Below are 14,206 nucleotides of genomic sequence, written 5' to 3' on the forward strand. Positions count from 1 at the left end.
CCGGGGGGGGTGGTGGGGAGGATGGTGTGAGGGCGAAGGCTTTGCTGTTCCCGTTCATTTCCTGCCCAGCACTGAGCGCCCTCAGCGCTGCTTTTGTGCCTCAGTTTCCCCTCTGCTCATCCATCAGGGTTATGGGATATGGGGGGGGGGGTCTTCCAGGTGTTTTGGTGCTGGATGGGAGCGGGGATGGCAGTTCGGGGTTTGGGAGGTGCTGCGCAATGCTCTCTCCCTCCCAGCACACGGTGGGCACTGGGCTCTGTGCTGCCTTCCTCCCCCCTGTCCTTGTGACCTGCTGAGGGAATGCAAAAGGGTTGGTTTGGCCCCATTGGCTGGGGACAGTGCTGTGACTGGGGGTCTCCTGGGTGCTTTAAGGATCCTACCTTGCTGGCCTCACTTCCCCATGGCAGACCCGAGGATGCGGGTGCCCCCCCAACCATCTGGGGCTGTGACCCTAGCATTCCCTGTCCCATAGCCAGACATTGCTGCTGCCTCAATTAAGCATCCTCTAGGGCTGGGTTGTTTTCTTGTTGCTGCAGCTTCTGGCCGGTTCACAGCCCCCAGCTGTATCTCTGAAGGGGAAGCATGCAGAACAATTCAGAGAACTGAGACTGCTTCCCCAGCTGTTGGCAACAGGGCTGGGACAGACCCTCCTGACCCCCCTCTGTGCTTGTTCCACCGCACCCTGGTGGTGCTGAGCACCGCTGAGTCCCACCGCCTGAGCTGGAGGAACTGTGATGCATTTGGAAAGCAGAAGGAAGCCCCTTTGCTCCCTTGTGACCCCAGTGTGGGAATGGCAGCAGCAGCATGGTGTGCTGTCAGCCTTCCCAGCTCATCAGGGCCGTGTTTCACCCTCCAGGCGAGCGACAAGCGGAAGGCTTTGGAGGAGACGATGGCGTTCAGCACGCAGTCCTTGGCCAGTGTGGCCTACCAGGTCAGCAGGCTGGCCACCACCTTCCTGCAGCTGCTGGACCTGCAGGCAGCCGAGCTGCAAAAGCTGGAGGCCAACGTCAGCTGTGTAGCCCAGGTGGGTCCGACCTCAGCAACTGCCTGGTTATGGGTCTGTGCTGCTGTGGGGTTTGGGCCCTGGGGAAGGGTTGGCCTCAGAAAAAGGGGAGCAGCTTATATAGGGACTGGAGACCATCCTTCCCTGTGGTTTTAATGGCCTGTCAGCCCTTGCAGCACCTTGGTCACCCAACGTGCTAAAGAAAAAGTCCACCGAGGGGTGAGAAACTGTTCTTGAGGGGTTGTCTTGGTCTGGGTGTTTGGAGACCATGGCAGCCTCTGGGGAAACCCCCAAGGAGCCGCCCTGCAGCAGTCACAAGGGCTCAGATGCTGTAATCCCCCCTTGGTGGATACTGGCCTTGTCCCCTTGGAGAACTGGGGATGTTGACACAGAGCCCTGCGGCCACTCATCCTCTTCCTGACACCTGAAGGCTTCCTAAAGCCTTTCATCTTTACAGAGTGTTGACATGCACAAGGAGAAAGTGTCTCGCCGGGAGATTGGCTCTCTGACTGTCAGCAAGAGGTTCCCATCCCACCAGAAGATCACATCCCCCCCCAACCCACCGTCCCTGGAGCCCTACTACAGGAAACCCCTCAACTTCAGCATCCTGGACGACGTTGGCCATGGCATAAAGGTCAGTCTGGAGGGTGTCCCGTGGGAAGGTGGAGGCTCAGGTGGACTTTCTGTGATCACAAACCCCTCCTGGAAAGAGAATTGGGGTCTTTCCATACTTCGCCCAGCCCACTCCAGGAATTGTCCCAGCAGGGCTCATCTTGGGGCATGAGGGGAATGGAACACTGTCAGTGCTACAAAGGCACACAGTCCCAGAGCTGCTCAGCCAAGGCTGGGGCTGAGCTGCTGTTCTACCCCAGTGCTGTTTCAGCACTGAAACTGCCCCTGTAAGCTGCCTCTCACCGGAAGGCGCCTGTGGGTTTTCAGCAGCATCAGAGCCACGTGCACAGTGTGAAACCACCATGGAGTCGGAGGGGAAGTGGTGGTGCTGGGCTGCAGTTCCCACGGTGGCAATGCCACACAGCAGACATCTGCTCCTATCAGCTGGGGCAGCTTCCAACAGCCCCCATCCTTTTGAGAAGAGTTCAGCAAAGGCCTTGAGGGCACTTCAGGGGCATGGTAGGCATGGGATGCAATGAGCTTGTCCATATGTCTGTGTCTTCTCCTGCCTGCAGGACCACAGCACCCAGCTGTCCCGCACAGGCACACTGTCTCGGAAAGGGATCAAGAGTCAACAGTCTGCAGGCACCATGGGGTGAGGCTTCTGGGGTGGTGTGCAGTAGGAAATCTTTCTGCCTTGGGTGTCGCTGAGCAGGTGACAACAGCAGGGACAGAGCCATGGGTGTGCTGCCTAATGCAGCTGCCCTCAGTGTCCTGTCCCTGTCCTGATGCCATCACCTGGCAGCGTGGGCTCAGCGCCTGCTCTGTTGGCAGGAGGAGCACTCGTGTCCCTGAGCCCATCCAGCCTCCTGTGATTCCCGAGGGAAAGCTCTCTGCAGCTTCATCAGCCTCCTCACTGACATCAGTCAGGTACCAGCCTGGACCTGGGGGGGGTCTGGAATGCCCAGGGAGGAGGATTAGTGGGTCTGGGGCAGCTGTGGTTACCTTACTGCATCTGTTTGCAGAGAGGTTTTGATAAGCAATATGGTTCTGGGGAGCAGGAAATTCACTGTATATCTCTAAAGCAAAAAAACTTGACATAGATGGTTCCCAAGGGGGAAGCTAAGACACAGAATGGGGAAATGGCTTTGCACGCAGATGTTGGGGTGTTTGCCCATGGTGACGTTGTTGTCCCCCCCCCCCAACACCTTTTCCCTGACTCTGAATCCTCAGCTCGAGTGGAGGAACCCCTGGGGAAGGCATCCCAGCACCACCCCCACCTCCACCCCCACCGGGTCCACCACCCACCCCAGCTGCAGCCACCATCCCACCACCCCCACCTCTCCCTGGGGATCTGCTCCCACCACCACCAGGGGACCTGGCTGTGCCCCCACTGGACTTCAGCCTTCCAGGTGAGTGCTGCAGTGTCTGTGGATGCCGGGGTGCTCATTTCAAACACAAGTGCTGTGCGTGGTCTCTGTTCCACGTGGAGCCCCTTGGCCTTCACTGAATTTGTTTTACAGTCCCCGATGACCTCGAGCCACCACTGCCACCACCACCAGTGTTGCCCAACTTTGAGGATTTCACCCCACCACCACCACCACCAGCTGCAGAGGAACCCCTCTGCGCCCCACAGAGCTACCTGGACAAAGGTACAGCAGCTCCAGGGTCAGATCTGCTGAGATCCACCAGATTCTTTGGCCCTGACTGTGGTCACAGCACTGAGGATGTGACTGCCCCACTACAGGGCAGTGCAGCCCTTTCCTCCTGCCCATCTCAGCTGTCCCCACTCTGCTCCATGGCCTCTCTCCCCTTCTTTGCACAGTGCTGACCCTCTACCCGTACACACGGCAGAAGGACAACGAGCTCTCCTTCGAGCCTGGGGCCCTCATCTACGTCACACGGAGGTACTCTGATGGATGGTGTGAAGGCATCCTGGGCGAGGAGGCAGGCTTCTTCCCTGGCAATTACGTGGAGCCCTTCTGAGCACCAGGAGCTCCTGACCCCTCATTGCCCATCCAGCTCAGCCATGTGCAGGAGGCGAGGGCTCCACTTTGCCTTTGGCTTTTGGCTTTGCACAGCTCAGCCCTTTTGCTGCAGCCATGCCATGGCCCCATGCCACATGCTGCTGCCTGCGCCCCACACATCCCCCTGCCTGCTCCTCACACCTCTGCCACCCTTTATCTTTTTTTTTAATGACACCAGCAATCGCTGTTTTGGAGATGCTGTGAAGGTTTAGCACTGAGGCAACTCCCCTGTCCCTCAAACTGCTGGAACTGGGAGAGCAGCAAGCTCTGAAATCCCATGGGCTGGCCCTGATGCTGCTGCTCCTGAACCCATAGAACTGATGGTAGAGCAGGACCAAAGCTCAGAAATGACAAACAAGCATGTGGAGGAGAGCAATAACCACAGAGGATCTGCTCCCTATCTGCAGCTGCTTGAGATGGAGAGAGAGGAGGCTGAGCCAGGTCTAAATCCTGCACCAAAGGGGCTGCTGTAGGATCAGGCCCAACCTGCAGAGCATTGCTTATAATCCAACCCCACTCTGCTGCTCCCCTGGTCAGTTCCCAAGGCTGCCTGCCTCCTCCTGCAGCCTGAGGAAGGGAAACACCATGTGCTTGCACCTCAGAGCCATTTCACACTCAGGTTTATGTTCTGGATACAAAGAACTTGTGTATCTGTAATATATAGATATATATCTATATACATATATATGTATTTTTTTTTTTAATTCCATGGCTTTAAGTTCCACACAGTTGAACAGTGTCCAGACGAGGAAGAACGAAGAAAAGGGGGAAAAAATGAAATAAAGGAGGATCATCTCAGGGCTACTTTGGTTATTTCCTTACCTCTCTGATTTGTTGCCAGGATTTCTATGCTTTGGAGTAGTTACAAGCCACTCTCGGGGGGTCATTTAAGGCTGTGGATAAATCCAGGAAAAGCCAACACCAGAGAGCAAAATACTGCAAGCTCCCTTTTACAGAGTGCAATTAGAATGGGCAGTTAACACTGTGGTGGAGTAAGAGGGTTTGGCCTCCGGGGGAGCTGATACCAGAAGTGCTAAAGCACCTTTCTCTCCAGCTGGGAGGATTTCAGCACCTCTGGACCAAGGCAGGAGGTTGCAGGGCAGTCAATACGACCCAGCAAAGACATGGAGATGAGCTGTTTGCACTGGGGGGCTGCTGCCCCAGGAGAAGTGATGGGGAGGAAGAGAAAGGTGAAGTCAGGTCCTTCTCCTCAAGCAGGATGTGGCCGTTCTGCCTCCCCCCCAGAAAAATGGGGTGAGGGCAATGGGAACTGAAGGAGGGTTGCTTTTTATTTTTGCATGGTACCAACCTTCCAAAAGACTTCCTTGATTTCTCATGATTTTTCTCTTCAGAAAATGAAGTCTGAAGGGACAATAAATTCCTGTGCGAAGCTCATCTGCTGAGCAAGGAGTGGGATGCATGGTGAGCTGGGGAGCCTGGGCAGCACAAACTGCCTAGACTAAATTTCTTGTGGCTTCCTGGAGAGGCAAAGAGCCCTTGGAGCACTGGGTTCAAGGCAACAGCATGAGGCTCCTGCATGGAGAGTGGAGATGGGCAGGAGGTGAGAGGGGTGAAGTGAAGAGGAATCACGTGCAGGGCTCAGCCTGCAGGAGAGCTGACTTGTGGATGGTAAAGAACTGCTCTTGTGAAGTCAAAAAGGGAAAAAAACCAAACCATACCATTAGTGTTGCCAACCACCAACAGCAGAGAAGCCGTCTAAGCTGCATAGAGAAGACTTCATCTCAATGTGGCAGAGGGAAGAGGAAAGGACGTAGGGGGAGAGAAAGTGCTTCAATCACTGGGGAGATAGGAGCTCGGAGAGGAAGGCAGGAAAGCAGTCCAGGAATCAAAGTCCAAGTGAGCAGTGCCAAATAAACACGGGGTGCAGGACGTGACCTTCCAGCCTTCTCCCTTCCCAGCTGTTTGTCGTAAACAAGCCTCTTTGGAGCCATCCATCCTCAGCACTTCTTCTTGAGGAGCTCCTGCAGATAGCGGGCAACCTCGGTAGCTGACTCCCAGGGAACAACAGTGGCCTGGAAAGCTCCAGGCTGCTTCTTCTCCATCTCCTGGGTCATCTGGTGCATGGGGTAGCCCTTCCGGGGGAAAGCAACGTCAGCTGAAGTCAAAGTCACCGAAGGGCAGAAGTCATTGGCACCATCCCCAACGTAAAATACCCTCTCAAACTCCACCTCTTCCTGCGCTCTCTCGGCCAGGTACTCCGTCAGGATTTTGCGTTTGCACATATTGGCTGGGCAGTCAAGGCACTTGTGGCTGTGGTAGGGCCCCAAGGTGAAGTAACCCCTCTTGTCAAAGCTGGACGGGTTGCTGAAGATTTTACGGAAGAGGGAATAAAAACCGGCCGCCCTCAGTTTGCACTCGATGCCAAACATGTTGGCGTCGGAGATGAGGATGATCTCAAAGAGCTCGTGGTTCTTGGAGAGGAACTGGAAGAGGTCAGGCATGCCTGGAGACAGGGGAATGTTCTCATAGACGGCCTTGAAGTCCCCCATCTTGACGCCCTGGTCCCCCATGTAGGCCAGGACACGCTGCATGTACTCATTGTAGAAGCCCTCGCGGAAGCTCTGTCGGATGTGCTCAGGCAGCGCCTGCCCCGGTGCTGCACGCACGATGGAGTCGTCGCTGTTCTCATTGATGATGGTCTCATCGAAATCAAAGACCAGGAGGTACTTGGGAGGCCGGGAGCTGGCCATGCCAACACCCTGAGGGGGGAAGAAGAGCGCCCATAGTGAGCTGAGCGTTTGGCTTTGGAGCCAGAGGCAACAAACACAGCACAAGAGGCTGCCAGCGCTGCAGAGCGGCATCTCTCTGCCAAATTATCCCTGCCCTCGTTTTGCCATGTAGCTCATTAACCCAGCTGGGGACCTTGGGGGTAATCCCCTGCTGACATACCTCAGCCCTGACCCTGCAGTGTTTATCCTTCCTATAAAGAGATCACTTTGCCACTGCTAATCCCTGTACTGCAGACAAGGTGGTCAGTGTGCCAAGGACTGACACACGTCCTCCCAAGGGACATGGGGACATTGCTGGCGTGGTTCCATGGGCTGGGGAAGGGGTGAGGCAGTTTGCTCCCCATCCCACTCACATCACACCTGTGCAAAAGGATTCGTGTACCTGCAAACAAACCCCTCTTGCTGCCATTCTCACGAGGACGAGTCTGGCTTTTCCTTGGAAAAGATTCTGCAGGTTAAATTTTTGCTGTCACCTGGATATGGTTTCCCTTTGGGTTGGGCTCAGAGCTGGGGTCTGCCCTTCTCTCCAAAGTAAAACCACACTGCTGACAACACAGAGCTGGACAGCCTCAGCCCAGGCCCAGTGCCAAACCCAGCAGCCCCCGCTCACCGCCTGCCACCAATCAGACATGCAGGACAGGGACCTCACTTCTGCTCCCTGACCCTGAGAAGAGACAGAGAGGTGAAAACACTGAGAATCACACTGACCTTAAACAGGCATGGCAGCCCAACACCCTCACAGCACCTTTTCATTTTAAGACCATCACTCTTCAAGCACCACTTTGCTGAAGGTCTCTTTCAGGGCTCTCTGTGTTGGGATCCTCCCTGCAAACCATAAGGGTGATGCTGGTTAATGGATGTGATGTGCACAGACGTGCAGCACGCTACGTGCCCGTGTCCTGCACTGAACTCCCAAGCTCATGACCTTTTGTATCAGGAGCTGAAGAATTAAATGACTCTGTAGGGAGCAGCGTGAGTGGGCAGGGACCACTTAATGCTCCTGATCCCTCTTAGCTCTCCCAAGCACTCAGGCTTTGCCACACATGAAAAGACCCAACCCAGCAACAACATCCCGTTCCAAAAATCGTCCTGATTTTCTTCCTGTCTAATTAGTTTGGGTTGCTTTTTTAAATGGAGCAATTATCTTGGAAGGCAAAGAAGGGCGCAGGCAGCTCTGGTTGAGTCGTGCCAGCCTGCTGTCCGCAGTGCAGGCACAGCCCTGGATCTGCAATCCTGCCAACCTCTTGCAGCGTGTGGGGAGAAAAACAGAGCGACAGAAAACCTCAGAATGCCAAAACTCAGAGTTCAGCTTGGTGGGAGACCTGGGCAGGAGGAATAGCACAATGGGACGTGGGCAATTTAATGGTTTGCTGGCTGAATCGAGGAGGATTTCAATGATTTTTTTTTAATGTCAGTGTCATTTTATGAAGAGGGTTTTTTTTTTTTGTCTGTAGGGGATTTGTTTGGGAATTGAGTTGTTTTAAGGCCAGCACCGGGTTATTTTGGCCACAACAAATCACAGAAAGGCTTAGGCTGGAAAGGAACTTGAAGATTATCCATTTACTCTGCCATAATCTGCTTCTCCCACAACCTCAGGTTGTCCAAACCAACTTTCTGTTTGTAAGCACCCACCAAAAGATGGTTCTTATTCACAGGCATCATTTAAAACCAAATCAAGCCACAGCCAGTCTGGGGCTGAAATTCACCACTATGATCTTCAGGTTCGAGTCAAAAGAAACAGAATAAACAGCACGGAAGATTAATTGTGACTTTTTTCTTTATATTCTACATTGGTGCCAAAATCATTTTGGTCTGAGCTTTAAGGACGCATTACAGCAGCAAAGAGCCTTGGAACAGAGCTGCATGAAGCCCCACGGATGACAGCTTACGGGCAGCTCTAAAAGCTGAAGTCCTGGAGTTACGTTGTGCATAAAGACCAAGGATTTCCTCAGGGATGGATGCTTTCTTTCTCCATCTAAAGAGAAGCACTGCACCCCTTTGCTCTGCGAGCAGCAAACCGCGGCACCGCTCCCACCAGTGCTATTTATACGTGGAGATGACTCACCGGGCAGCTGCTTCCTGGGAGAGTGTCCTTCCACCTTCTGCAAAGAAAAACGAGTCCTTCCAAAATAAAATTAAAGCAGCCGTGCTTCCTAACATTATTCAAAGCCTGAAGGTTGGAACTGGAAAACGAAACAGAAGTTGGTTCGTTAACGGCACCGAAAGCAAAGGGTTAAAGAAACTCAATTTCGAGACGAGGGTGAAAATGTCCCCGATAAAAGCAGGGAGCTGCTGGTGTCACACGCAGATGAATCTCTCCGGGTCATTTATCCCCCAAATCTCGATGTTTTCTATCCCTCCCATCCCCCTCAAGCATCCTCCCGCCCCCCACAGGAACCCAAAGACATTTGCCACCCTCGTTATCTCCGCGGAGCGGTCACCGCTGTGTGTCCCAGGGGAACTCTGCCCGGCTGTGGGATTTACAGCTTAATCCCATGATTTCGGGTTCAGCCCAGGACACGGCGCCGGCTGAGAGCAGCGCAGTGCTGCACCCACCCAGCCAGCACTGCTGCAGGACCTGTTGGCACACTGAGGGGCACTGGGACATCTCCCACTTGCCCAAGCACACTTCCATCGCCCTGCTTACCCCCACGCCTCCGGTTTTGATGATTTTAAGCTTAGCTGCTGTTTCTGGAACAGACAATATATCCCTTTTTTAAACCCCAAACCCAACCGCTGACCTTCGCCGAATTTGTTTGCCCAGCCCATAAACCCGTACTAAAGGAAAAGCAGAAAACAAAGTGCTGCTGCCCCAAAAGCAAAGGAGAGGAAAGCACCCTCCGTTGGTAGATGATCCATTGGGGACCGCCCATGGGGACGGTTCATTTTATACATTTGTTTTTTCCCCCTGTCCGACAGTAAGAGGACGACGCAGTTCAAAGCGCCGTGACCAAAGCACTGCTCTCTCTGCAAAACAAAACAACAAACCAAACCAAACCAACAAGCAGCAAACCCGAAGCAGGCTGTTTTAGCCCCAAAATGCTACACCTGCGAGGCGCTGGACGGCAGACAGCCGGTGCTCCGCGGAACCCAAAATCGGTTCCCGGAGTGCGGTTCGCTCCCCGGGGATGGGGCTGGCGAGGGGCGCATGCAGAGGAGCGGCACCGGGAGCTGCCAGGACCGAACCGCCCGGCACAGGGAGCGGGGCCGGTGCCGGATGATGCGTGGTCGCTCCTCGGGTCTTGTCGGTACGGGTGACAGCCGCAATGGGGCTGGATCACGCATGATCGGTGCCTGAAGGCTCCTGCTCTATACCAGCACCTCCCGGTACCGGCACCAGCGCTACCAGATTGACACCTCCCGGCACCGGTCGCACCAGCCATTGGAGACCGTCACGGAGCAGGCACCTCCCGGTACCGGTACCCGCCTGTATCTCCTGGTACCGGTGCCAGCCGTCCCTGTGCATCGCTCCTCGCAGCCTCCTACTGGAGTCGGCACCTCTCGGTACCGGCAGCAGCCGTACCGGTGCCGACTCATGTCTGAGCAGCCTCCAGGGCTTCCTTACCGGATCGGAACCTCCCGGGAGCGCCCGGTTCACCCCACAGAGCGGCGGAGCACGGCCAGACACCAGCGACTGGGGAGCGGCGCGGGGCCGGCGCCGCTGCCGGGGCTGCCGCGAGCGCGGCCCCTTTAAGGCGACGCAAACGAAGCCCCGGCGCGGCGCCGCGGGACAACCGCAGTGCGCGTACGTCATCGCCCACGCAGCCAATAGCAGCCCGCCCTGCGCGCAGCAAGGAGGCGGGGCTTACAGAAGTTCCGCCCCTTTCCCGTCGGGCGGGGGCGCAGAGAGCCGCGTTCCCCTCCCCAAATAAACGTCGGGGACGCGCACCAGCACACAGGGAGCGCGGCCGTAGCGTGACTTTGCTCCTAAAAAGTTACAGCAAAATCAGCAATAAACCAACAAGAACCTATTTCTTTTCTTTTCTTTTTTTTTTTTGAATCTCCGAGAAGCTTCGCCGTTTCGCACTGCTTTGCAAAAAAAAAAACCAACAGCGAGGCTCGGACCCAAAAATGCGGCAATTCACCCCAAACGGCGCCCGGGCGGGGCGAGGTCTCGGCCCTTCGGCGCTGCCCAAGATGCCCCGTTTGTGGGTGACAGGACCCCAAAATAGCTCTTTTTCTGGCCGGGCGCCGCCCGCAGCACGGCTAATTTTGGGTGCTGGCTCCGCCGCAGGACATCGAATTGCAGAGTGCTGCAAAGCGAACCCACGCCCCGACCCCCCCTCGTGCTCGCAGGGCGGGGGGAAGCGGTATCTGCGGCTCCGCAGGACGTGTAATTGGGGCCGGGATCGCCAGTGATTAAGGGAAAAAAAAGGGGGGGGGTTGGGAGGGGAAGCAAAGCGCTGCTTGTATAAAGTCTGCACTGAGGACGCGCACAGGGAGGGACGCAACAGCGTGGCATTGAAAAACACGTCCTGAAGAGGCTGCCAGAAGATGGGTTTTGTCCTGCTTTCTAATTAACGGCGGCTAAAGAAAGGAAGGAGCCGCGCTAAATTGAAGAAGAGCTGCACAAATTGGAGTTCTCCGGTGCCAGCTGTGCTGCGGAGCGCTCCCTGCCCGCAGTGCCAGGCGTAGCCCCGTAGATTCCCCCCTATTTCTCCAAAATCCAGCCCCAGCCCGCAGCGTAACTGCAGCCACAGCACTGCTATTTTGAGATCTCTCCTAACGGACTTCGCTTCTGAGAGTTAAAGCACACTGACTTCTATGCAGTGAGAGCTGCCTGCAGGCACCGTCCTCCCCTCTGGAAGAATCCTGATTATCAAGGAACTGTTCTATCATCTATTTAGTCTGGGACGTTGGGGCTGTTACAGCCCCCGTGCTCACACCACCCCCCAGGAACGCAGCAGGCTGCGTTTGTGTGATCCATCAGTAGGTCCAAGGCAATGGGAAACCCAACAAGGGCACGTTGTCCCCTGCACGCTGTCTCTTTCCCACTGAGCAGCACCACCAGAGCGAAGATCATTCCAGAAACACCACAGGCAGAGGAGTTTGGCAAGGGTGATCCTGTATCCCAGTGATTTTCCACTGTTGAGAATCCAGGAGAGCAAGTGAGGACGGCATGGCTCTGCATTGGGCTGCTCTGGTTCCTGGCAACCCCCAGACGGGCAGGCAACCCTCTTATGAACACACAATTTCCCCACAATGGGTGTAACATCCCTATGCTGAAGGAAATTCACTGCTGTGTGCTTCTCTCCAAGCCTGTCGTCCTGTTTTCTAACCAACAAGTGGATTGCATCAGCAACCCAGCAAGCCTACAATTGCACACAGCTGCCAGCCGCCCCATTGCTGCCCATGGCCCTCCAGCAACACACAGCAGCACTCAGGTGAAGCCTAATTCAGCAGACCCTATGAAATCCATCTGGCCAACTGTCTCAGAGTCCTGCTCTCCTTGGATTACACCTTTTGGGGAACCCTGGAGTAAAACTGCAGCTTTTTTCTATTCACAAGGGGAACTCTTGTTGTCTTTAAGGTACACAGACAAGGAACCTTCAATTGCAGTCACCTTGTGCTATCTCCTTCCCAACACGCTGTCATCTTACACATTTCTTTTATAGCAATACACATTTGCTGAGCAAATAATATTTGTTTGGTATCAGAGAGAGGAAAAAACAAACAAACAAACAAACAAACAAACAACAAAGCACCACCAAAAAACAAACTGTCAAGAAAATTGAGAACAAAACTCCACTCCTTGCTTTTCACTGCATGGGGTGACTTCACCATGCATCCAAATCTGCAAACCCCTCAGTGCATCAGCTGGGACACAACACAGAGCAGGTAGGTGTGCTCAGTTCAGGCCATTCCAGGTCTCCTGAGGTTCCTCCAACACAGGCTTCAAGTTTGTACTGGTAATAATCCCTAAAGAAGACAGAAAGACTCACCAGAGCGGTCAGGTAACCATCCAGCAGGAGACGAGAATCCCACACCTTTTCCATCTTGTAAATGCTGTTTTTTATGGAAGCAAGTTATTAAATGGGGCAAATAAAACAGCCGTGCTCTGTACCTCCCCACAGTCACCTCACTTGTACTCATGTGGTCAGGGGATGAGTACGACTCCAATTTCTTTTTAAGGAAAAGTGAATCAAACGTTTAACTTAAATTCTGGGCAAGCTCTTCAGAGGACTTCCATCTCCCCTCTTCCCCAGTCAATATGGACAATTTCCCCTTCTTCACCTAGACAGAACTGTCATGAAGTTCAGACAACCTGAAAAACAACAACTCTCCCACTCAGAACTCATTCACCAAAAGCTCCTTTCTGTCTCAAGCTAAGCATGTTGAGGAAGAAGTTTTACATTAAGACTAGTAGTTAAGAAAGCATTTACAAGATTAATCACCATTAATGATTCATATAACAAGCTGCCATAATATAAAGGTACAACAAGGGATTAAAAAGAAGCACCAAACTGGAACTGTGCAGCTCCATATAAAACAGAGCACTCAATATGTTCTGTTCTATACAATACTTAGAAATCAGGAAACACAGGCAACAAGACAGGGCTTTTTATCAGGTGGGATAAGCTTCTGCTGAAGCAGTGTAAGAGAGGCACTGATAGTGCTATCTCTGCACACTACAGGTCAGCAGAATCTGCTGCTTTAACTGCTCTCACGCTGCCAGGCTGGTGAGCAGAGCAACACATTCTTCTCAGTAACTGCAGTCCTGTCGAATACATTTCAATCATTCAGCTGGAAATCCTATTCTTTCACATGGAAGTAATTCCAATCTCTGTGTGTTTCGTAATAAACCAAGCCTAAAAATGCTGGAGAGCAGAACTTACTGGGAGTTGGTACAGCAGGAGGAAGGGATGCCATCCGAAGGGACCCCAACAAGTTTGAGAAGTGGGCTGCTGGAGCTGTGCTTGTTCAGCCTGGAGAAGGTTGCAGGGAGACCTCATGGTGACCTTCCAGTTCTTAAAGGAGCTCATAAAAAACACAGAGAGCATCTTTTGACTCGGTCTGATAGCGATAGGACAACGGGGAATGGCTTTAAACTAGAAGAGGGGAGATGTGAGGAGGAAATTCTTTACACAGAGGGTGATGAGGCCATGGCACTGCTGGCCAGAGCTGGGGGTGCCCCATGCCTGGAGGCTCCCATGGCCCTGGGCTGCCTGAGCTGCTGGGAGGCACCCAGCCCATGGCAGGAGTGGAACTGGATGGGCTTTAAGGCCCTTTCCAACACAACCATGCTGTGATTCTGTGATTGCAAACCTGCAGCTGGAATGGACAGTTAGATGACACGCTTCCTTAGCTTTCTCTTCCTAGTCCACCTGTTCTTTTTCTCCCCCCTGGGAACAATCTTGTGCCTGCTATCAAATTCAACTTCAAATTCAACCTCTCTGTTGACATACGATGCATTTTATCATTCTCCAGAACCTGTTGTGAAAGAGAGCTGTAGGATGCCTTAACCCATTGAAATCACAGTTGCTATGTAAGAACCAGAGCCATTATCACACACAGTTTGAACAGGACACCGTCGTTCATTTTAGGTGTCCTGAGACCTTCAGACTATGAATGGTATCTACCAGAAAGCTGATATCTTCACACTTGGGCTGTCTTGGAAAGTATCAATTTTCAGTCTGAACTAATTTTGTTTATCGTTACTCTGAGACATTGCCCACTGAAATACAGGCTGTGCTCTGTTCCACGCTTTACCTTAAGCAATCAATGTGTTCCACATTGTGAGATGGGTCAGATTCCTGAGCTGCTGTTTTTCCTGTTGACACAGTAGCTACCGTACAACCACAAAGGAGCTGGCT

General features: G+C 53.5%; 2 protein-coding genes across 4 annotated transcripts in view; one reads left to right on the top strand and one right to left on the bottom strand.

Moving 5' to 3' along the window:
- The window catches only part of ABI3 (ABI family member 3), a 4,892-nt gene extending 446 nt beyond the window's left edge, over positions 1-4,446 (top strand). Inside the window, exons 2-8 of the mRNA XM_042886940.1 lie at positions 857-1,024; positions 1,461-1,637; positions 2,191-2,270; positions 2,450-2,545; positions 2,849-3,027; positions 3,139-3,267; positions 3,441-4,446. Coding sequence (XP_042742874.1) covers positions 857-1,024; positions 1,461-1,637; positions 2,191-2,270; positions 2,450-2,545; positions 2,849-3,027; positions 3,139-3,267; positions 3,441-3,601 — 990 coding nt within the window. The 3' untranslated portion in view covers positions 3,602-4,446. The remainder of the gene's footprint in view (positions 1-856; positions 1,025-1,460; positions 1,638-2,190; positions 2,271-2,449; positions 2,546-2,848; positions 3,028-3,138; positions 3,268-3,440) is intronic.
- PHOSPHO1 (phosphoethanolamine/phosphocholine phosphatase 1) lies at positions 4,246-10,056 on the bottom strand. 3 transcript variants are annotated; one of them, XR_006181606.1, is made up of 5 exons: positions 9,958-10,056; positions 8,458-8,575; positions 7,101-7,217; positions 5,322-6,362; positions 4,246-5,175 (listed from the first exon to the last, which is right to left on the bottom strand). XR_006181606.1 is itself a non-coding variant. In XM_042886941.1 (4 exons), the coding sequence occupies exons 3-4, from the start codon at positions 7,143-7,145 to the stop codon at positions 5,601-5,603; spliced, it is 807 nt and encodes a 268-aa protein (XP_042742875.1). In that variant the 5' UTR covers positions 7,146-7,217; positions 8,458-8,575; positions 9,958-10,056; the 3' UTR covers positions 4,246-5,600. The 3 variants fall into 3 exon arrangements, 2 of the variants coding, with proteins under 2 accessions (XP_042742875.1, XP_042742877.1); XM_042886941.1 differs by having other exon boundaries at positions 4,246-6,362; XM_042886943.1 differs by lacking the exon at positions 9,958-10,056 and adding an exon at positions 8,808-9,032 and having other exon boundaries at positions 4,246-6,362.
- Between the last annotated feature and the right edge of the window lie 4,150 nt (positions 10,057-14,206).

The sequence above is a fragment of the Lagopus leucura genome, unplaced genomic scaffold (genome assembly GCF_019238085.1).
Source record: "Lagopus leucura isolate 7727_CA_CO unplaced genomic scaffold, USGS_WTPT01 Super-Scaffold_100066, whole genome shotgun sequence".
NCBI classification, from domain to species: Eukaryota; Metazoa; Chordata; class Aves; order Galliformes; family Phasianidae; genus Lagopus; species Lagopus leucura.